The sequence below is a fragment of the Laetiporus sulphureus genome (genome assembly GCF_001632365.1).
Source record: "Laetiporus sulphureus 93-53 unplaced genomic scaffold LAESUscaffold_30, whole genome shotgun sequence".
NCBI lineage: Eukaryota > Fungi > Basidiomycota > Agaricomycetes > Polyporales > Laetiporaceae > Laetiporus > Laetiporus sulphureus.
This window is the reverse complement of record NW_024468539.1, coordinates 436,576-458,810: the sequence shown is the minus strand read 5'-3', so window position 1 is coordinate 458,810 and position 22,235 is coordinate 436,576. Positions and strand designations below refer to the sequence as shown.

At 54.5% G+C, this 22,235-nt stretch overlaps 8 protein-coding genes and 1 non-coding gene across 9 annotated transcripts; 3 read left to right on the top strand and 6 right to left on the bottom strand.

Annotated features, from left to right (window-relative positions):
- Positions 1-1,047: 1,047 nt before the first annotated feature.
- On the bottom strand, positions 1,048-1,761 carry LAESUDRAFT_286243 (uncharacterized protein). The gene has a single exon (XM_040901839.1). The coding sequence runs from the start codon at positions 1,645-1,647 to the stop codon at positions 1,216-1,218; it is 432 nt and encodes a 143-aa protein (XP_040762596.1). The 5' UTR covers positions 1,648-1,761; the 3' UTR covers positions 1,048-1,215.
- A 1,028-nt stretch (positions 1,762-2,789) lies between these two features.
- Positions 2,790-5,214, top strand: LAESUDRAFT_727724 (uncharacterized protein). Its single transcript, XM_040909277.1, has 6 exons — positions 2,790-3,054; positions 3,105-3,278; positions 3,376-3,897; positions 3,956-4,179; positions 4,384-4,836; positions 4,896-5,214. Exons 1-6 carry the CDS (start codon positions 2,856-2,858, stop codon positions 4,923-4,925), a joined length of 1,602 nt encoding a protein of 533 aa, XP_040762595.1. The 5' UTR covers positions 2,790-2,855; the 3' UTR covers positions 4,926-5,214.
- A 1,871-nt stretch (positions 5,215-7,085) lies between these two features.
- Positions 7,086-7,362, bottom strand: LAESUDRAFT_727723 (uncharacterized protein). The gene has a single exon (XM_040909276.1). The coding sequence runs from the start codon at positions 7,268-7,270 to the stop codon at positions 7,094-7,096; it is 177 nt and encodes a 58-aa protein (XP_040762594.1). The 5' UTR covers positions 7,271-7,362; the 3' UTR covers positions 7,086-7,093.
- Positions 7,363-8,652: 1,290 nt separating this feature from the next.
- On the bottom strand, positions 8,653-8,742 carry LAESUDRAFT_t62. Its single transcript has one exon. It is a non-coding gene; the product is annotated as a tRNA-Thr (tRNA).
- Positions 8,743-9,927: 1,185 nt separating this feature from the next.
- Positions 9,928-10,644, bottom strand: LAESUDRAFT_750990 (uncharacterized protein). The gene is made up of 2 exons (XM_040911641.1): positions 10,305-10,644; positions 9,928-10,248 (listed from the first exon to the last, which is right to left on the bottom strand). The coding sequence occupies exons 1-2, from the start codon at positions 10,587-10,589 to the stop codon at positions 10,036-10,038; spliced, it is 498 nt and encodes a 165-aa protein (XP_040762593.1). The 5' UTR covers positions 10,590-10,644; the 3' UTR covers positions 9,928-10,035.
- A 656-nt stretch (positions 10,645-11,300) lies between these two features.
- Positions 11,301-11,944, bottom strand: LAESUDRAFT_715384 (uncharacterized protein; the record flags this gene model as incomplete). Its single annotated transcript, XM_040907148.1, has 2 exons — positions 11,301-11,591; positions 11,651-11,944. The coding sequence occupies 2 exons, from the start codon at positions 11,942-11,944 to the stop codon at positions 11,301-11,303; spliced, it is 585 nt and encodes a 194-aa protein (XP_040762592.1).
- Positions 11,945-12,673: 729 nt separating this feature from the next.
- On the top strand, positions 12,674-17,641 carry LAESUDRAFT_760861 (uncharacterized protein; the record flags this gene model as incomplete). Its single annotated transcript, XM_040912818.1, has 8 exons — positions 12,674-14,000; positions 16,375-16,501; positions 16,560-16,657; positions 16,713-16,759; positions 16,820-16,837; positions 17,224-17,298; positions 17,354-17,513; positions 17,571-17,641. 8 exons carry the CDS (start codon positions 12,674-12,676, stop codon positions 17,639-17,641), a joined length of 1,923 nt encoding a protein of 640 aa, XP_040762591.1.
- Positions 17,642-18,432: 791 nt separating this feature from the next.
- On the top strand, positions 18,433-20,506 carry LAESUDRAFT_813946 (uncharacterized protein). Its single transcript, XM_040914546.1, has 3 exons — positions 18,433-18,500; positions 18,571-20,199; positions 20,254-20,506. The coding sequence occupies exons 2-3, from the start codon at positions 18,700-18,702 to the stop codon at positions 20,269-20,271; spliced, it is 1,518 nt and encodes a 505-aa protein (XP_040762590.1). The 5' UTR covers positions 18,433-18,500; positions 18,571-18,699; the 3' UTR covers positions 20,272-20,506.
- A 297-nt stretch (positions 20,507-20,803) lies between these two features.
- Positions 20,804-22,018, bottom strand: LAESUDRAFT_682338 (uncharacterized protein). Its single transcript, XM_040905787.1, has 2 exons — positions 21,820-22,018; positions 20,804-21,770 (listed from the first exon to the last, which is right to left on the bottom strand). The coding sequence occupies exons 1-2, from the start codon at positions 21,938-21,940 to the stop codon at positions 20,908-20,910; spliced, it is 984 nt and encodes a 327-aa protein (XP_040762589.1). The 5' UTR covers positions 21,941-22,018; the 3' UTR covers positions 20,804-20,907.
- Between the last annotated feature and the right edge of the window lie 217 nt (positions 22,019-22,235).

Below are 22,235 nucleotides of genomic sequence, written 5' to 3'. Positions count from 1 at the left end.
GAATTCTGATTCTGATGATGAAGCGGGTTCTTGCTGCGGCGATGTAGAGATTTGGGAGGACGAAAGTCTGGGCTCTATCTCTCTCTATTTGTCTCCGTCTTTGGAGCCGTCGAGATCGAGAAACGCGCGCACCGCACGCGGCGTTGCAAGCGTAACATCTCGCACGCGCGATCGGTCGAGTCGAGGACAGCCTGGCGATGTTCTCGGGCGGGGTGATCGCGCGCTAGCGAGATGGACTGGGATACGTGAGGTGGGGAGAGATCGCGTGGGCGGTGGGTGGGTTGCGGCGTGCGTGGAATGTGAGATGGAGGCGGAGGGCGGAGGGCTGAGAGCTGAGCCGGGCGGTTCGTCTCTGTGGTCGGGAGGCTAGGCTCGTGCGGATCTGCCACCTGTGCCAGGTGACGAAAAATACGAAAATAGCGTTCGTTCTTAGCGCTAGGTGTGTGTGGGACCCTTGCTTGGGAGAGGGTGGTGTCTGACGGTGGTGGCAGCACGCTGCTGCGGTCTCTGGTCAGGCGATCGTGCGGTGTGCCAATGTGTTTGTTGCATCGCGAATCGCGAATCGCGCGGCCGGACCTGGGCAGGTCAGTAGGTTGGGATGTCGTAACGTAATGGAGCGCGGCCTCTTTCGCGTGTTCAGCACCCAAGTGGCAGATGTTCGGAAGGCGTACGTATACATGCTGTTATTATTCCACCCGGGGCTCACCTTGAGTGCGTTCGAATCGCCCTTGCGGCTCCGTCGTGCACGACGGGGCTTGCCGCGCGTGATATTTCAGCCAGCACTCCAGCGAGCGCGTTTGGGGGTTTTCATGTCGTTCGCATGGCAGACTTCACACCGAGGAGGCTTTCGCGAGGTCCCGAGCCACCTTCTCCCGTGACCGTGAATTTCGCGTTCGCGCTTGCACGGTTGTCTAGATGTCTGCAAGCCCTAAGCGAGATCACAATTCGGATTGACGAGCGATTCCGAGAAGACAGCCGAGGCGTTACGTGCTAGAGCGTATTTGGCGGATAGAAGTGTAGAAGTTGGGTGGGGAGCCGGAAGAGCTTTGTCAGGCCCTCGGTGGGGGGACGAGAAACGAACCTTCGCGTACGTTCAAGCGGCACTTCCATTGCCTGCACCCTTCCGTTGAGTGATAGGCAAGTCTGCACCAATACGATTTGCGGCTTTGATGCTCCGATCGCGTTCAGTGCGTGTCTGTGTATAGGAAAGTTCAGCTAGAGGCCTCGAAAGGACACTAGGCGAGCTGGCAGATAGAGTGCCGGCATCCGGGTCCGTGTATCCCAAACCGCAGTGAGCTTCTCCCGCTGCGTCGTAAGTTTGTAACTTTGCAACTTTGCGCGCGCTCGCATAACAACCGTGTTCATCATGATGCTCCTCGCGCACTGACGAAACGCAACCAACGCGAAGACCGTGACGAAGGTGACCGTTACGCGATCGGCGGCCTGGGCTTCCCGCATGCCATGCCGCGGCTGGGCTGGTGGCGGATTCTGTCCAGGCAGCATGGATGTGCACCCGCGTTGCGTCTCTGACACTGCTGGCACTGGCACACAGCTAACGGCAGCACGTCTGTCCGATGTGGGCTCGTTGAGATCGCGGTTGGGGCGGACCGAACGGGAGCATCTGCATACGTGCAAATACGCTCGCATTGGATGGTTAGGCTCTTTTTGTTGGCAATCCCAAGTGGCACACCATTTACCATAACCAAATGAGCAAGTTACCGGTGGGGTGGCCGCCGTTATCTATCTTAAACGGGCATAAGGGGAGAGCTTGCCATTGGCCCGTGTATGCGATTGGCCGGCGGGGGTCGCGCGCGACCCGGCGATGGGATCTCTGCGAAAATCCACATCGGGTGGTCCGCGCATGTCGCATAAATAATGTGCGCCAGATATGGATATATGGGCCCAGGAGGACGGCGGCATCGATCTGCATGGACGAAATTGAATGTCTGCAGCGAATGGGAGAGCGCAGCGGGAGCGCGCTGCCGTTTTGGGATGAAGAGGGTGGCTCGCGACACGTGGGGCGAGCCACCTTCGCTTGACGCCGCGTCGTCCGTTCGCTTGGAGCGCGGTGCTGCTGGCTGTGCGCACGTCGAGATGCATCTCTCTCTGCTCACGTTTGTTTTCGATGCGCGCCGAGGCACACGGACGCGCAGCCGTCGTGCTCGTTCGGGCGGGCAGACGTCGACGACGGCTCCCGCCTGCTACGGACGACGGCACGCGCTGGGCTCTGCCGACGCGAGGGCCGCGGTGGCTCAGGAGCACGGTGCAGGTCAAGACGCGCGTCGCGAGGCAGGTGAGGTTCGTCCGTTCGGAGGGAAAGCGCAAAGGTGGACGTCGGGATCGGACCGCGCGGTTACGTAATGGAGGAGGTTCTTTCATTGAGCATCGAAGCGTCGGCTGGCGGAGACTCCGTGTCTGGGCGTCTGCGGTGATCTGAACAGCGATCGTGCATGGAAGAACCGCTCCCCGGCACTGCTCTGAGCCAAAGATTCGTCCCGCTACTCGAGCTGAAGACGCCGCGGCTGGCAGGATCGGTTTGGGTGATGGCCTCTGATTTCGCGATTGCCCCCGCTTGGCTGCCCACTTGAAACTTTCCCACTCTGCCGATCGCAATCAATATTCCTTCTAGCCCCCATCACCACCTTATATTATATTCCTTCCTCTCCCTCCTCCGCTCTCTCCACCGCACGCGTCCCCCCTCGGTCCCTACCACCCCCCGTCCCACGCACCGCTCCCGCCACATCGCGTCCCGTCCCCTGAGGCGGTGTCTTCCATCCACGCTTTCCGCGCATATATAGACCTTCCCTCCTCGGTCGGCTCTGCCATTGCCATATCTGCCGCCCTCGCCTCAAGCCATGTCTTCTCCCGCATCCCGTCAGTTCGCACAGCACGTGCGCGTCTCCTCCACCGACGAGCTCTCCTATGCCTCCTCCGCCAAGGGCGAGATCAACGAGACCATCCAGACCATCGTCACAGGCCGCAAGTGCTGGAAGACCATGAAGGGCAAGGGCGAGGTCGTCTGGCCGCCCTATCTCGAGGCCGCCCTCGTCGAAGGTGCGCATCTTCTGCGATTGCCCGAGCGACCCTAATGCGATCGCGCGCAGGTTTGGAAAAGTACCAGCCCGTCGAGAGCCGCACGACGCGTGCCTTTGGCCGCTTCCCCATGCGCAACAAGTTCATCTCGGACTACATCTTCCAGCGCACCGGCAAGCGGCGCACCCCCAAGCAGGTCGGCAGCCGTCTCCAGCAGCTCCGAGACACCACCGAGGGCAAGCGCAGTGAGTGCTAGTCTAATTGCGGCTCCCTCACCCGCATATACCCCGGCTCTGTCGTCCGTGTCAAGCGTACATCATACTAACAAATACCCGCAAACAGTCCTCCAGCTTCTCTCCAGTCGACATATCGCCATGATGCAGCCCAAGGCCGAGCGCTCCCCAGAGCAGCTCCCCTCGTCCGCATCCTCGTCGGGCTCCAGCATCCCGCCCGGCCCGCCCTGCAGCTACGTCTCGATCGACGTCTGCCCCGACTCAGAGTACACCTACTCGCCCGACCCGAGCCCGAGCCTGACGCAATACTCACACGCGCAGGGCCAGTACCGCACGCAAGCCCCGCGCCCGCTGCGCGCGCTCGACCCGACGGTCACCTTTGTCTCGCGCTGCGCGCTGCAGCATGCGTACTCGGCGTTCCGCGTGGTGCGAAGGGACATGGCTCACTCGTCTGGCATGGGTAACGGGACGTTGCATGGCCAGGCGCAGGTGTTTGCGGAGCGGACGGACCTGATGCTGCACTCGAGCAGCATGACGCCCGCGCGTGTGTGGCCATCCCAGATGGAGTGCTCTTTCCTCTATCGCACGCCGTTCGTGCCCGGATTCTGGCGCGCTCTTGTCGAGTGTGGTGGTGAGTGTCGGCTTGGCTCGCACGGCGCATATGCTGACTGTATGCGTGCCCCTCGCAGACCCGACGCCATATACCATCGTCCAGGATATCGTTCGCTTCTCTGGCAACGGCAATGCCCCCGGAGACGAGCACAATGGCAAGGACAGCCCGGGAGGACAAGAAGAGGTGTTGTTGACTGTGGTATACTCTTTCAACCTCGTCCACGGGCAGACGCGCAGCTCGCTTCTGTCGCCCCCTCTGTCGCCCGCACACTCCGTCGGCACCTTCTCTGCAGAGTCGAGTGTGAGTGAAATCCACTAATTTGTCTTGCGAAGAAAGGGCGCTGACGAGATCCCCATTTTCTCCTCTTCGCTTCCCGGCCTTTCTCATGACCGGCGACTTGCCTATGTCATCCTTGGATGCTTCTCCCCCGGATGTGTCTTCCCACTTCCCACATCCACCCGTCATCTTCCCGCGCCGCCGATCGCATTCGATCGCTTATGATAGCCCGAGCTCGGCTCCGAGCTGAACGACTACCTCCTCTACAACAACCACACGCTCTCGTCGACCGCGTCCGCGTCCGCGCCGTCGCTGCCTCTCCCGCCCGTGCACTCGCTGCACCACATGTCGTCCTCCGGCTCGCTCGAGCCCGCGCTGTCGTCGCTGCATTCTTCGCCGCACGCGAGTGGGGGTCGCCCGGGCACGAGCGGCGGGTACAGTAGCGCCGCGACGCCGCAGCTCGTGCAGGCGGGCGATGATGGATACGCGAGCCTGCCGCCGAGCCCGCTTGATTTGACGTTTGCGCATGGCGTGCAGGAGGTGGGCGTGCCGGCGATGAGCGCGATGGGCATGTGTGGTAATGCGTATGGCGTGGAGTACCATAGCCACCATGCGGGGCCCGCCGTGTACACCGGAGAGGGCACGCACCACGCTCATACCCACGCGTCGATGTCTCAATATGTACGTCACTCGATGTCGTCGAGCGCATGGAACTGACTCGTGTGGGGTTGTTGGTGCAGAACTTTGACGCGTCGTTTGGCGCGGTTTAGGATAGCGCGATGCTTGTCAGATGTGTATACCCGCGCTGGCTGTCACGATGCTTTATCAGACGCGTTTGTCGCCCTTTTCGACGCCCGCTTGCACCCTCCTTGTCCTTGATCCTCGATCGCCGCTTGCGGATATGTATCCATGTATCACCTATACCTGTAGTAATGCCCGCCGTTATCCTCCAAGCCCTAGGCCCCATGCCCACGATTGCGGATATGCTTTTCTGCATTATATTTACACCTTATTTTTCTCGCTCCCTCCCGCTCGCTCTCTTGTTTGCTTCCACTTGGTTGGATGTCTGCATGCATTTCTAGGATCTGTTCACGCATTTTTCAGCAGCTTGCTACTGTACATAGTCATTTGCCCGTTGCCCCATTATATTCGCTGTTCATGGTTGGAGGCCCTATCGTACCATACCCATGTTGTAAAAATAATACGAAGCTTGCGCAGTTTGTTGCAGTACCCCGTCGACGTCTTGCTGTCTCTCCGTCTCCATACACATAGAACATTATTTTGTCACATAGAGATCATCGTTGTCGATGCAGCTTGGTGCCCGAGCGGTTGGCGGGCGTGACAGAACGGGAGGACGCTTCTCCGAGCGCTCTTGGTGGGCGCTCGGTGGGGATCGTCGCACGCCCGCAAGGACGCGTGCCCGAGCCCGTGGACCAGGCCTGACCACAAGCCGCCACTAGCAGGTACACATTCGACGCCTCGTTCTTCGTCAGAGTGGTGTTCTAGCACGCAGATGCGTCCCGTGTGTCTGGTCGTACGTAACAGACCACAATCGTATCAAGGGGACGCGGAGGAAGGATCGCACGCACGTAGCGGAGCGGACTCGTGGACGCGTCCGCATCCGCGAACGCCGGCTCGCCCGATGTGAATCTCAGAAGACGGTCGACTTGTCGCCAACAGAGCCATCAGAAGAGTATGTGGTAATCTATACAGCTGCTTAATGCGCTAGCGACCGTGGATTGCACAATCCCCATCACCATCGCTGGGCCGGGTGTTGATGGGGGCCGTGACGACTGGGAGGGCGGCGATACACATAATGAAAGAAGCTCAGGGACTGACTTGTGCTCAGCCGGCTAGGACTGATTTAGTTGGGACGTGTGTGGGTCGTAGAGCTGCTGGAGAGGGTGACACGCTAGCTGATTGTTGCTGCCTCGGGAGGGTGATTACGCGGGCGTATCCACAGAAGGGATATGCGTGCTCGACGTCTGTGATCCATCTGTCTTTCAGACGCACGAAGGTGATGCGTGGTCGATGGCATCTCCGGCGCGCGAGGATCGTTCGTCATCGCGGGACGCACTGGGGCGATGGACGATCCGAGTCCGTGTTTGTTTGCGGGATATACGTACGTAGTCGACGTGCGTTCCCGCTTATTGCCTCACTATCCCCCATCCCCATCCCCATCCCCGATCGATTCTGATACGCAGCGATTGTTCTCGTAAAGAAGCGCAGTGCGTCTCGAACGCGCTTCTCGAAGTCGTCGTGATGATGAAACCTGTCGGTGTGGTTCATTCTTGCAACGATCCGTTTGGGATCGGGGGAAGGGAATACAATAGGACGTCCTCGCTGAGGCTGGCCACCACCATCTATCCTGCAATGCGGCCTGCTCGTGTCAACGCCACAGGGGCGTCGTCAGTTACAACGAGCACCAGACACGGATTGCCGAAGCGAAGCGGAAAAAAAGGACGGACACTATCATCAAGCCGGCAGTGGCATGCCTACACGTGTGGCTCCCGGGGAACATACTCCCCGATGCAGCCAGGATAGGCAGGAGCGGATTGCTGGGATCAGGACGAAGCGCCGCCTCTCTGTTGCTCAGCGCTCAGCGTTGGCCAGTAGACTGTGTCGGCCTTCTGTACCGAGGTGCAATATGTTATTCCGAATCTGAAACGGTGCGCCGTCGAATGTTAGACAGACGAGGGTGTTCCCCCCACCAATTACCAATACGTGTTGGAGGATGAGCAGCGCATCCCGGAACGGCGCGGAGCCGTTGAGGAGCACACATTAAAAAAATTCTCCCTCCGCACACTCGTCTTCTGTGTTTCTCACCAAGTGCGGCCGGGGACAGTTCCCCATTCTTGGGCTAGCGCAGTGCCACACGAGAAGCGCGTCATGCAGCTAGCAGGCGAAGGTGCTGGACTCTATCGAGTAAGGTCATGCATCATCCGAAGGTAAGCGGTTTGTTCTGAGCCGAAGAGAAGCGCGGAACCTGGAGGGGCAGCCCAGTATGGATAGATTGTGCTATCGGCACCCTGGCGCAGCAGAAGGGACACTGCGGCCGCCGCGGTGCGTGGCGCAAGACAATGTCCTGTCCGTTGGGAAAGAAGTCGGAACACATGAGAGCCTGTGTGATCAGAACCGACTTCGGAACGAATGGCGCGTGGAACGAGACACACGCGCGCCAAGTCCTGCACGTCAAGATGCATCGCGTTCCGGCAACCTACGAATACGAATGAATACGGCCGAGCACGTTCTTCTCCAGCAGGGTGCCTGCAACAAAGTCCTGGCTAGGCGGGGCACGATGCTATGTTCGCAAGTTCGTTATGCGCAAAAGGCTGTGCGCTTGGACGATCATGCGAGAGACGCGCAGGTGATTGCCGCAATGTCTACCACTCGCGGAGCTCAATTGAATATCGGGGCTGATGAGGCCGATAGACGCAGAGGGATGCTGCAGAGCCCAGCCCAGTGTGCGGTGCAGCTTCCAGAGTGTGGAGTCGCGGATGCCCGATATACCGCGTTATCTGGATAACATCGCCGTCAGAACCAGATGGACAATGAGCGTCATTGAGAGTGCGTTCGTCGTCCAATGAGGACGGGACTAGGACAAGGGACGGCGATATGAGAGAAGAGGAGCGTGGCATCCAAGAACGAGCACGAGGACGAACCGCACGGATATCATACCACACGAACGAATGAATGAACGAAGGGCGATCCGGCCCAGACTCAGTAACATAGTGGGTGGGAACACGGGCGAAAAGCATGGAGAGTTGGCATCACAGCTCGCCAGGGTCGAAAAGCTACCGCGCTAGGATCCGTTCTAAAACTTGTCGCTGCCGAACGGAACCAATGAGCTGCAGACGCTGTGACAGACATAGATAGACACGCTCCCTGTGCATGTGAGAGTGGATTACGGAAATGACGCAGCATGTGGTGGCCTATCAGCGCAGGACACAGTGCCAGTGGCAGATAGGCTGCGTCGTTCCAACGGCCAATGAATACCCGTCGAGAATCCGTCACGATTTCACAAAGGACACTCCATTATTGGGATCTCGATGAGTCTCGTGAACTCGGCACCACAACCCTCTGTCGGAAGATGTGTGCTGGACGTAACAGAACCTGTGTCAGAGCGCCATATATCGCCAAACTTGAGAGCCGATAACGACAAGTGGGTCTTCGATGAAGGTGAGATGGAACGGCCTGGTCGTGCTTCTCCTCACCAATCCCACGCAAGAGGTCATGGGTGCTGCTTGCGGTGACGATTCGGTCTGTGTAGCGTAGATGATGTGATCGCGCGTCTCCCAACGCCGTGCCGAGTCTATAACGCACACGATGATCACATGCTCTTACAATTAACACTGATTGAATTCGCTCCAGACAAGAGATGTCATGCGCTCATAAGACTATAGACCAACCGATAAACTTCGTAGCCACGCGGAAAAAGAAGAAAAGGCAAAACTGTATCAACGCCGATGGGGCAAAAAAATGGTGCAAAAGCATTCATGCCCACTGGCTGGATCGAACAACCGACCTCACCATAACTTCCAAATAAAGTATTACGAGTGGCGCGCTCTACTACTGAGCTAAGCGGGCAGCAACGTTTTGGCTACAAATAATTATCTAAGCTCTTTGAAACATTGATTGCTCCAACTCATCCCTGGATGCTTGCTTAGCGAAATGTTTTCCGTGAATGTCTACATATCCGATCACTAGCTAGCTATGGGCATATAGCAATTTCATGAATTATCCTTCTCAGGGTCAGAAGTTCATTGCTGGCAGCCGCAGAGTGCTCGAATGTCATCACACGTCTTGGAAGCCACTCTGCATTTCTCTTCTTTGTCATAAATTTCACCGGATCTCACGTCCGAGGATTCTCGCAGAAACTCCGTATCCACTCGTTCTTGCAAATGGTAGCTCCAAAATCCTTTCAGGCGCAGTATATACGCCTTTAGAAGCTGGGTCTGAGTCTGCGGCGTATACATATACTAAGGTCGGTTGGATCTGTCATAGTATCGAGGAATTCATTGGAAGGCCCTTCCCTCGCCGTCAAAGCCCCGCCTGTCGTCCTCCAAACCGATGCTGGTCTTCGTTCCTCTATTGACTAGCGAGGTACAATGGCCGCGCTACGTGCCGGGCTAACCCTGCAAACGTGCCAAGCATCGCCCGGAGACAGTTGTAATCATATACTAACTTCTCGGTGCACTTCGCCCTATATCCTCAAAGTCCGTCTGCAGGGCTGCGTGCCCTTCGAACTTCAATCTCGGGTGAGTTTTGGAATTTTGACTGCCTTTTTAAGTTGGGTGTTACTCAGTCATGACATAGCGTGCACGGCCTGACGGATTTGCAATGAGTTTGAAAGTGACTAAGGCTAGCTAGCTCGTGCGTTGATTTCATAATGTTCTAGTATCATAGGCGATGACTCAACCAAGAAGACTTCGCTGGGTCCTTTTTGCTTGATGGAAGTATCAGCAGAGACATGCATGGTCAATCGGTGTTGTCGCTCCGAACCGACCCTGGAGAAGGGAGGAACCTTTTCGCCTTGCGCTGATGTGGAGGCGAGAGTGTGTGTCCATTCTCAGCAAGCGCATCTATCCTTCACATCCTCGACTGGCCGACAGAAGATATGACGAAGCCTATGCCAAGGCTCTCAAAAGGATGATCCCTGGCTCAGAGCGCATGGTCATACGTTATTCAGATGTTACTCAAATGCGTTCTACCTAAATCATTGCCGCGCAGAGATAATTCCAAGAACATCCAGTTTCGCATTAATCACCGGTAATTCCGACTCAGTTCAATACAGTTACTTCCTCTAAACCTCTCTCATTCATTTTAGTGGGCCATCTGCTCGAATGGCTGGACCATTGCGCCAGAATCGGGACATCCTCGCTACGGCATTACCGCTTCCTCCTTTATTTGCCGCTCATCAGCCTCCAAAGGCGCTTCAGACGCATTGCTCGTTTGAGCACCGACCGTCCCATCGCTGGTTCCATTTTGCAACCACAACGCTGTAACGTCCGCAGGAAGTTCCAGCATCATATCCAGAATATCTTGAAGAGTGACGCCTTCTAGCCCAGGAGCTTCAATCTGATCCAATGAAACCTGTACGAATGCAGAATTCAGATGTCGGTGAGTGGAGGCCTTCTGCGATGACGCACCCTTTTGCTATCATCTTGTCTGTCGTCAGTCTCCTCCATTCGAAATTCTCGTTTAACGACAGATGGAGCGCTGTCCTCTGCCTTGATTTCGGTCTCACGGGTGTCTGGCGTGATTGACGACGGTCTGAGCGCAGTTTTCTCTCGTTTTAGCTCATGCTTGTCAGCTGCCTTCTCTGCGTGAATGTTGTCGGGAGTCGGCTGAACTGGATAGAGGTTTGAACTCAGACTTTGAGATGGATCTTTGAAAGTGGTGCAAGGCTGGTGGAAGCTAAATTGCGGTTCCATCGAGCAACAAGTGACCAGAGCAACAGCAATACTTCACGTGTGTGGTTGGCAGTGGGAGACGAAGCAGGTAGGATGTGGCGTTGCAAACCTGCGGAGATGCCAGCGTTTATATACCGGTGTCGAAGGAGCCCCAGTTTTGCCATGCTGAGCGTGTGGTCTTTGAACGTGTTAGGATGTGGCCATTTTCACACAGCGATCAAAGCAAAAGAACACGTGTTTCGGACCTGTGGCCCAACGCCATTGTCCATCGCGGTCCATGCTTTATTATTTGCCACTCGGACTTTGAAACGGCACCTGTGGCAACGGCCACAAATGCAACGTTTTCGTTCGATAACGCTTTGGCCCGGTTTCTAGAATTCTCATTCGCATAGGCCGGAATTCACATTCCTTGTTCCGACAATGCTTGCCTCGGCTGGGCCGGCTACTGCAAAATTGCGAAAAAGGAATGGAACCGTTATTGTTGCTATTCTCGCTCTCGCACCTCGAATTGAAATCGATGCTTGTTGATGCTGAACGCAGGCTGTTTATGTGCAGTTCTGCTTAATATGTTTTTCTATAGCTAGAATATTGTGGAGGTGTACAAGTGGTAAGGCGGGAGAGGTACAAACAGCATCATGTTCAAATTACTAGTTTAGTAAGGCAAGTCTACAGGGTTCCCTTCTCGAATTGCATCGTCAATAGTTCTAACAAACTGCCGTACAGATCGATCCTTCAATACGTCCTCCACCGGTTTTGCATGCATTGTTTTATATTGATGCCACGAGCCGCCTGCTCGTAGGTTTCTGTCGTCTGCGCGAGCACGAGAAATTGCCTCTCTTGTGGTGCCATAATTTTCTCCACTCCTCGGCGAATGGCAGCTTTCGAAGGTGCCCCAAATGCGTAAGGTGCGTGAACAATCGTTGTCGAAACGCAAGGTCCAGTTTGCGACTCTACGTTTTCCGCGGAAAGGCTGAACATCGTGTCTAGTATCTCTTCGTGAGAAAGTCCTTCGGAGTCCTCCATCTGATCCAAGTAAGATATGTGAATGCGGCCCAGTCGCTGGTGAAACATATACTACGTACCGCGTAATCATCCTCGTCTCTCTCATCAGTCACGCCCATGGGTGATTCTTGCTCGATCACCGATGAAGTACTATTCGCTGGCTTCTTCTCAATCGTAAATTTCGTTGACACGGTTGCAGACGGCCTGGCAGCAGCTTGCTCTCTCGCTGGCTCTTGCTTGTTGTTCGCCTGGTGCGTGTGGGAGTGGGTAACAGTCGATCGAACCGGGCCGCGACTGGGAATTGGACCTGGATACGGGTTTGTGAAGGCGTCTTCAGTGGCGTGAGTGTAGATGAAGCGAAATTGCAGTGCCATCGGAGTTGGTGAGCAGAGGAATAATCTACAGTCTTGAAAAGTAGTTGAGGGTAATTATCCAAGCAGACAGGACGGAGCGTTGACAATGTGCCAAGATGCCAACCTTCATATGCCTGTGTAGAGACGACCACTATCTGGCGCGGTTGTCTCGCCCGCCGAGAGTTGGGCCTTTGTACGTGGCCGTTTTCACACAGCGATCAAGAAACAGCAACACGTGTTGGACGTGTGGCCAGCGACGTTCTCCGTCGTGATTTACACACGGTTGGTTGGCCACTCGGATCTTAAAGACCCGGACGAGTGCTATGTGGCCCATATGGTAACAGGTTCAGTGGCCGCGAACTTCATACTTAGGTTCAAGGTGTGCCTGAGTCCTTGCTCCTCTGCATGATCAACTTGAATGTTCGCTTTCGGTGCTACCTGTATGTGTCTGCTTTGGAGGTGCCATTTTCGAATCAATAGTGCCCTTTTTATCCTGCCAAGGTTGAGATGAGTAGCCTGTTCCCCGAAACAAGCCACACTGAAGCTGGTCCAATTAGGCCTGTTCGCTACTGGTAATGTTGACGAGCATCAAATCTCTGGCGCTTGCTAGCTTTCAACTTGAAGCAGTAAACGATATGCCTTCTTCTGCAATGACCGAGATGGGCTTCTCGATGGCGCTGCTTCTTCCCACACCAATTGTTTCTTACTGCAACTCCAACCCTCTGGCATTCGGAAAACTCGCCGTGTTCGATGACCAGAAAAGCTGAGGCTCCGTTCGACAAACCGAGCGCCGATATCATCTTGCGCTCTGCGGACGGCGTGGACTTCTACGTCCACACCGTCATCTTGGGTCTAGCTTCGACGGTCTTTGAGGATATGTTCTCTTTATCGCATCCGGGAACTGCTTGTCGGGACCAAAAGCTCCCCATTGTAGACATAACGGAGACCAGCGAGACTCTGAATTGTCTCCTTCGCCTGATATATCCAAACGCCAAGGATCCGATTTTCAAGGACATAGTAGCTGTCGGCTCGGTACTGAAAGCCGCCACAAAGTATCAAATGGATACCATTGCGACAAAACTCAAGAGTTCGCTATCCGCTTTCGCGGACCCTTTGGGATTATACGCTATCGCGTGTTGCGGTGAACTGCAGATGGAACAGGAAGCGATGCAGGCCGCAGAGGAGTGGGCGGAGAGTTCGCAGTATGCATTGGCTGACTACACCGAAGGAATGGACGACATCGGCGCAGGCTGCTATTTCCGCGCATTGCAGTTCATCAGCGCACACCGATCCGGACGCGCTTTATCTACCTCGTTCACTTTCTGCCATCCTTCGAACGCGACAGCCGCCATTAGAGAACTAGCAACAAGCGAGGATCCCCATGAGCTCCTCACCGTGCCAGCTCCTTTCGACTGTTTTTCGACCTTGTCTTCAGATATCGTTCTGCAATCCTCCGACGGACTCGACTTCTACGCGAACAAAGCTATCATTGTGCTTGCCTCACCAAAGCTTGCGGAGGAGCTTGACAAGGCGAATCAGAGGAATACATCCAGTGATGGTTTTCGTGTCGTTTCGCTGACGTTGGATGGACAAACGCTGCTGCGCTTGTTGCAACTATGTTATCCGATGACATGCCCCAAAATCGATGACTGGGAAACACTCACGGACACGCTTAAGCTCGCCGCCGAATACGACATGGAGTGGTCCATCGATGACTTGAAGAGGAGGTGGTTAGGACATGTCGAATCGCATCCTCTACAGTCTTATTTCCTCGCAATGAGACACGGGTGGGCCGAGGAAGCCGAGCTTGCCGCACAACATGCTGCACTCTCCCCTGTTGACACCTATGTTCCCGAGATGGAGGCTGTCTCAGCTTCAGTATATCGACACTACCTTGAATACCGTCAAAAGTGGCGTAAACTCATCTCCCGTTCTGCTCGTAAGGCCTTTGGGTACATACCGGTGCCCGGCACAGGAGACGGACTGCAGGAATCGGCTTTCTGGAACGATCAAGAATCGGAGCATTCCCCTGGACTGGAGCGCAGACTACATGCAGTCTGGGCTATGTGCAGGAAGGGTATGTCTCAGAAGGAAGGACGGTCCCGGAGAGGTTTGAACGGTGCTTGGTCGAGGATCACAACACTCCTGCAGACTGTTCTGTACGAGTTTCAATGGATCAATCCTTCTTTGGGCGAAATAGTTGAGGGCTGTGAAGAGTTTGCCAGAATAGTAGAAGAATCTCTTGAAACTGTCCGTCCTCGATTTCAATTTACATTGATTATTGCTGAGCATGTGCTGCGATTCAGTCGCCAATCAAGCTATAGCATTTCGTGCGCGCTATCACTATGGAATAGTCTATCAAACCCGCGAACAGAATTTTCAGTCAAGAATCGATTGCCGCACGTCACTGTACCATTTAACTTGACGTCTAACTGTATAATACACGAGATCACTCACGCTGCTGATGTTGATTTTTGGGAGCGATCCGTCGTCATTCACGATATCTTGCCGAGAATCTAGATTTCTGACCATTTGTAAACTAATCGGAAGACCGGGATTTATAAGTGTAATTCGTGGCAGGGAGCAACAGCTGTGACAAAGAAGAATCGTCGTTGGCAGCGAATGCGTGACAGACGCGTGACAGACGCGTCTCATCACGCGACGGTCACGTTACGTTGGTGGCACCGTTTTGAAATAGACGCGGCGTCAACGTTGTTGATGCGGCACTCGCAACATTGGACGTTCTTATATTTGACAGATTGTGCTCAAAAACAAGTCCGTGAAAACTAATCACACTGTGTTCTCCTTTCAGCAACTTGTGCACGAGCTCTTTGCTCACTCTAAGCATCTTATTGGTTCTGGACGGACGATATGCAACAATCAGGCCAAGTTCATGAGGCCAGCTGTTCATTATTTCTGCATCTGCGTATATGCGTGATCACGATACGATGCTCCGGCTACGGACGTATCATGGCGCTCACGTTCACAACGCGGGTCCAATGTCCATCAAGTCTGTGCTGAGCTTCGCTGCGTGAGTGACATTACATCCACGTTTAGAATCTGGCTCATTTGGGAGCTGTGCTGCAATGACATTATGCCAAGTAGATTTGGATGTGAAGAACCTCATACCGATGCGGTGTTACTGAGTTTGATCAAGATTCGGCACCTTTCGTACGGCACACCACCGATATGACCTGGTAAATCTGTTCGCGGCAAACAGCGATCGCATTTAGGGTTTTAGTCTGTACAGTTCCCTCTACGGCGCGCGCCTCATGGCATCGCCCATGTGGTTCAACGTTATCGAGGAAGTCCGGACGGACCGGAGTGTTTCGAAGCACAATACGGCCATTTTTGCCAACTTGAGGCATTGCTTCACTTATCCACAACATATCCAAGACAATGTGATATCGTCATAGCTCAAATATCCGCCAATGTGCATCCCCATGTTCTCTAAAATCTCGACTGGGCGGAAGAGTTCAAGACGCGAGCTCCTGACGACGTGAGGAACGTATGATGCTCACTATTTACAGCGATGGACAAGCTTTCGATCTCGGCGTGCTCCCTAATGCGATGCCTCGTTACATCCACCAGAGCACTTGTGTTCCCATTGACCCACATAACGTCACCGGTCCATGGTCCTACCGACTGCCACACATTCAAGGTCATTTGTCATTGGCAAGAGCACTTACTCGGACGGGCCAAATGCTTTCCTATCCTGTACCTCTATTCCATATCGCGACTAGTGCAACTGCATAAGTCCATTCAGTCCATCCAAACGGCAGTGTTGACCCAATTCTTGGAGAGGGAAAGTTTCTGATTTCTACCCTCGAACATGTAACGCCACCGGCGTCCCTGGCTACGTCCAAACAAGCCATGGACGACGGAGGCTTTTCACCAACATATAAAGCGGAGGTACCCGAGTGACAGTGCGTCGTATCTTATCTCTTCCCTCTCTCGTTTTTCGTTTTAAGCGACAGGTTTCGATGGCACATTTTAACCCACAAGGCTCTGGTCAGCCTTTCCGTCAAGCTGCCCGTTCCACTCTTTCAAGTCGAAACAACATCAAGAATGTCATTGTAATGATAACGTTCGCGGTCATCGTGCTGTTCATAAGTTGAGCTTGTCATACTTCTGCGTACGCATCTTCTAATGTAACAATCACTCAGGTGGATGCACGGGTTCTGACAGGGGAGCGACGATGGTCTACATTGGGCCGGAACCCGGGCAGACTATCGAATGCATCCCCAGCCCAAATAGTGATCCCTTCTCTGAGGAAGATTAACACCCTCCATTCACGGTAAATGGGACTAGGAAAGCGCTTCTGGTGAAGTCACGCCGCATAACTGCCGCTTGTCTATCTGACCTGAAGCATTTGTTCTTAGGTTTGCGCGGTGGTTGATTGGTGCATTCTATCCTTGTCCTAACTGGATATGTAGCTGACATTCCAACAGACGAGTGGAATTTCGATGTCGGAGATATCACAATGCTCGTGGACGATGCCGATAATTTAATAGTAAAACTGTCCCAAAAGCAACCTCAGAAGGCGGCCAAGAGCTTGAACAGGAAATGCAAAGACTAGTACATAACGTGCAGCCTGGGGACTCCCGTGTCTTCATGTGTGCGTGTCGTACTGCAGTTGTCTCACGTATATTCACGCAATGCATCGTGTAGACGCAGGCCACGGTGGCCAGGTCAACGATGTGGATGGTGATGAAGTCGATGGCATAGACGAAGGTGTGCCGTTTCTGTGAGATGATGTTGTGATTGATTGATAAAACGAGAGCGTTAGTCATTTATCCGTCTGATTTCAACGACAGCAATTACATCCTAGATGACGTGCGTCATGACGGCATAGCACCATTGGGTGATTACTAAACGGAATGTACCTTTCTGTAGAATTTGCACGAGCTTTTGGTGCGTTGGCCACTACGCTAGCTTCTGTCCTGTTCAGTTATCTACGTGGAGTCTGGACAACCACCAGGTCAAGCCACTTCCCGCAGGCTCCCTGTTGACGGTATATGACTTAAAACTGTAATATGATTATCGATAAAGCTGTGTGGTAGGCTATATTCGACGTGCGCAGCGGACGCTGAGCTGTCGTAAACCCGGTAGCTTACGTCCATTGACAGGCATGTCACTCCGGATCAATGCTTAGTATGTGGTTATAAGCTATCTTTCGATATTGATGTTTGCACCGTGATCTTCCTGGTTGAATCGCAAATCTTCCTTGAACGGTGATTACTTACAAGCAGTTTTTACTGGAATCCGCACTGAGTGCAAGCTTGATTCTCTCTATGCAGTACGATGTCTACGGTGACAAGTCCAGCGAGGTCTCCCTCAACTATGTGCAGATCAAGAGCAGCCCAGCTGATGTCGTAAGCATGATCCCAATGTTTGTTGCTAACGACTGAATGTGTTCATCCGGGCTAGTATTCCTTCAGTTCATGTGAGGACAGCGAAAAGAGCAAGGAAATCCGCCGGAAAGGCAAGATGGTCGGTGTTTTGACGGAAGTGCGTGTTCGACTTGCTCTCGCGATGCTCAGTCGAGACTCGACTCAAACTATACGAAAGGCCATTATGAAGTCCTTCAGTTGGTCTTCCATTCCAACTTTGGAGCTTTCGGCGATTGTCTGATTTCGTTTTCAAGGGAAGACCAACACACCCGAGGAGGTTCTGGGTAACATCACGTTCGAGGATGCAATTCTCCGACTCTTATAACAATACTGATACGTATAAAATGCACAGAGATAAATTGCGGAAATACAATCAAAAACCCCAGCTAACCACCTCGCATCGAGTCGTATGTTTTTTTTATGTGGCATATTGTTTCGATGTCTCACCACCGTGTTGGAACCTGAAACGGGCTATTAGCATATGATCTTTTCGTTACGCGTGCGATGAGCCCTACGATACGCTTGTGCGACCGTTGTGGCTCGACAATGACAGTTGACGGGTTGATGCTAGTTTCTCATAAGACGATTAGCATATTCGCTACGTTTCTACTCCAGTGAGTACCGTTCCACTTTCAACCCTGTTTATTCCTCATTATTTACACGTTCTTTGACGAGCCATCACGTCTCTACGAATATTGATGTACAATCGGTGCTGGCATCGACATGTACACGAGCTTTTATAATGCATTTGGATTCGCGTAAGAATGAATCACGAGAAGACATAACTGGTATCCCCCAACGCTAAGTTGCTTGACTCGGACAAAATTAACTGACGCGCTCGCAGACGCCCAGACGCGTAATGAACGCGTGTCGTCACGCGTCAGTCACGTCGCGTTCGTGGAAACGTGACACCACTTCACACTCATGAACTTCGGAATTCTAGCTATGCTACTCCCACCAAGAACAGCATGAGAGGGATTCATGAGGATCCAAAACCCGGATGTAAGCCGCAAGACAGCGCATGCAGCTCTCAACTGGCAGGGCTTCAAAAGCATACACTGTGCCTCGGGTGGCATCGTAGTCTGCATCAAAATATCCTACACCTAATCGGTATCACAGTTTTCTAAAGTGAGAAGTGCGAAGAGGAGAAAATCTCGGATCTTTCTGTCCTGAATGTACTCAGCGTAAGTACTTGCCCAAAATTCTACCTACGTGCGCGCTTCTCTCTGATTGTCGGCAATACCCCTTGCACAGGGAGCACGTCGTGGGATTCTGTCAGCCCACGTTCACTCACTGCATCCTCCGTCATCAATTCAGCGTTCACGCCTCCTGCGCTCTTCTTGACGGCACACAGCTCTTCAGTGTCGGCCTGTGATCCTCACGATGAAGAACGAATCGCCTCCCAGCGTCGCCTCTTCTCCATTCGACGACCCCAATGACGCTGACATCACACTGCGCAGCGCCGATGGCGTCGATTTCCACGTCTACCGCGCCATCCTCGGCGCTGCCTCCCCCATCTTCAAGCAGATGTGGACTCTCCCGCAAGCAACCAAAGACCACCCTCAGATCGACGACGCCACCCTCGTATCCGAGGACAGCACCACGCTGGACCGCCTGCTACGGTTCATATACCCCACACGTGACCCAGACTTGGAGTCGGACCTGCAGTCGGTGGGCGCGGTGCTCAAGGCTGCCGCCAAGTACGACATTGAGTACCTCGAGGAGCGGCTCAGGAAGACGCTCTCGGCGTTCGATGATCCGCTGCGCGTGTACGCGATCGCCACAAGCGCCCATCTGGGATACGAGCAGGAGGCATTGCAGGCGGTCGTGGAATGGTGCGAGTCCGATGAGCTCTCATTGAGCAGCTACGTGCCGGAGATGGATGACATCTCCGCGGGTGTCTACTTTCGCGCTCTGCAGTTCTATGCTAGACACCAGAACCGAGACAAGCGGGATTGCAGTCTGCCGGGAAAGTATACCTTTTGCTATCCCGAACCCAGTTGCGCTCATAGCCACCCTGAGAAGGAGCAGCTCGTCATACCTTCTCCCTTCGATCAACCATCACCTCTGACGGACATCATCGTTCATTCTTCTGATGACCACCATTTCTATGCCAACAAGGCCATTCTCACGTACGCATCCAGTGTGCTCGCGGACAAGATAGAGGATGCGATGAAGAGCGGTCCGAAGTCGGAGGACGAGAACTGCGCGCTCCACCTAAACCTGAGTGGCAGGACGCTGCTCCATCTCCTGCAACTCTGCCACCCCGCCGGTGCTGCTCCCTCGCTGGACGACTGGGACGAGCTCACCACCGTCATCGACGCCGCCGCTTCGTACAAGATGACTCGCGCATTGGAATACGCGAAGAGCAAGTGGGCCGAGCGCATCGCAGCCCGCCCGATGCAGTCCTACCTTTTTGCGATGCAGCGTGGGTGGACCGCGGATGCGACCACTGCAGCTCGGTACGCGATGCTCCTGTCGTCCGACGACTACATCCCCGAGATGGAGCGCGTCTCCGCCAGCGTCTATCGCCGGTTCTTGGAATATCGCCAGAAGTGGCGGGAAGCGGTCGTCAAGGCTAGTCATGTCAAATTCATGACCACACTAGGGACAGAAGAGCGGCGGTATGGCTCGATTTACTGGAGTGATGAGGATGTCCGGGAGTGGCTGGAGTATCAGTGGCATGCTGTGTCCTTGCTTTGTGGGGCGGGCCTCTTGTGCGCGGACACGGGCCGGACGCAGGGCGGAGATGGTGTGCAGAAGAGGATCGAGGGGTTGCTGTTCTCTGCCGGTCATGCCTGGATGGGCTCAATGGCGAGCGGCGCTCCTCAGAATATGGAAAATGTTATGGTGAAGGTATTCCAGAGGATCCTGAAAGTGGCTGTGCGTGTCTGTTCTTTGAGACACGATGTCGTACTGATGTTCTGTATGTCGCAGTCTGAGATCGAGCTGTAGCTCAAGGAGATGTTGACGACAGAATTGACCGAAGAGGCTTCGACGTCGTGATGTGAAGAGGCAAGTGGTCTCGAGTATCTAGCTTTCTTCCCATTTTCCCTTTCGTGCGCCCCTTCTTCATATGTACTCTTACCTCCTTTCCCACTGTACAACAGAGACGTAGCGGATCTGCAGACATGACGAGTTCATTTCCTGGTGTCGCAGTAAAACTTGACTATGATAGTGCTTACCTGACAAAGTGCTTGCGTGCTGCAACACCATTGCCAGGATCGTCGAGCCTGAGGAGGCGTCCCCGAAACGATGCGATTTCGAATGAAGATCGAGACAGCATTGTCAGATGTCGCCAATGCGGGCCTTGTGTATGGAAGACAAGAGTAGTGTGAACGATATATTACTCGCACTTGCTAGGCTCGAGTCTGATGCTTCCGTATAACCTGCGAACAATGGCTGCAAAGTTAAAGCGAGTGAAACCTTTTCAAGCCCACCCGCGGATGCGGTACCTTCGGATAATTGCCATGCAGATCCTGATGAGAACCAGTAAAGCACAACAATCAGAAATAATTTTGGCGAATAGTCTGTGTGTAATATAGATATCTAATAAGCATATAGAGCGTTAGATCAATCTCGCGTATGCAATCACTGCGACCTGTCCTTTTCCACCATGTTCATGAACTTCTCCAACTCTTCCGGCAGCATCTCGTAGCTCTCCTCTTCCGCAGGAAAGCTACGGTCTCTCACAGCACCCATGTACGCCTTGATACCTCTCTCCACCTCGCCCCTCACGTCCCCAAACCGCCGCACAAACTTTGCTTCGTGCCCGCCCCAAGTACCCATCAGGTCATCCCACACGAGCACCTGCCCATCCGTCCCCGCTCCCGCCCCGATGCCAATCGTCGGTGCACGCCGCATCCGCCTTGTAATGTACGACGCGACCGGATGCGGGACCGCCTCGAGCACGACCGCAAATGCACCCGCATCCTCGAGCGCCAGCGCGCTCTGCATGAGCCCCCTTGCCGCCTCCGCGCTCCGCCCCTGCACGCGATACCCAGACATCATCGCCTGGCGCTGCGGGAGGAGCCCGACGTGCGCCATGACCGGTATGCCGATGCCGGTGAGCTTGCGCACGACGTCGACGATCTCGAGTCCTCCTTCGAGCTTGACGGCCTCGACGCCGCCCTCGCGCACGAGCCGCACCGCACTGCGCACCGCGTCCTCCGCGCCCGCGTGGTACGTCCCGAACGGCATGTCCGCGACGAGCAGCGGGGCCTTGCTCCCGCGCGCGACCGCCGCGCAGTGGTGGACCATCTCGTCGAGCGTGAGGGACGTCGTCGCGGGGTAGCCGAGGCAGACCTGCGCGAGCGAGTCGCCGACGAGCGTGATGTCGATGCCGTGTGCTTCGCACGCACGCCCGGTGGGGAAGTCGTACGCGGTGAGCATGGCGATGGGCGTGCCGGCCTTGCGCATCGCGTGCAGGTGCTGGATCGTCACCTTCTTTCGTGCTGTGGTTCCTCTGTAAACGGGGCAGCGTGCGGTGCGGGGTGTACTCACAAGCAGCAATAGGAGAGCTTTCCTCCGGTCTGACACTCATCCACCGTCGACACAGGGGTCGGTGCGTGGACGCACGGCCGAACGCCGAACGCCTTGATACTGCTTGTAGCTGCGTGATCATCGTCTTTGGGCAGCTCAACGCTGATGATGAGGAGTGCAGATGGGTGGTCTTTCTCTCGACGGTGATGCCATGTCGTGTCGTACGTGGGCTTTCCGGCGTCCGCGCTGGTTTGAGCCCAAAATTGCGGAGTGGAATTGATCTCAGCGCATCTCGGCCGATCGTTTCGTTTTTCACGCTTGGCCATCACGAGCCCTTCTCCCGCGTCCGAAGCCGCTGGCTTCGCAAAGTGACTCCGCTGCAAGAGGTCTGAGTTCACGCTATCAGGATGAGCTGCGGTCCCTTTCAATCATAAAGG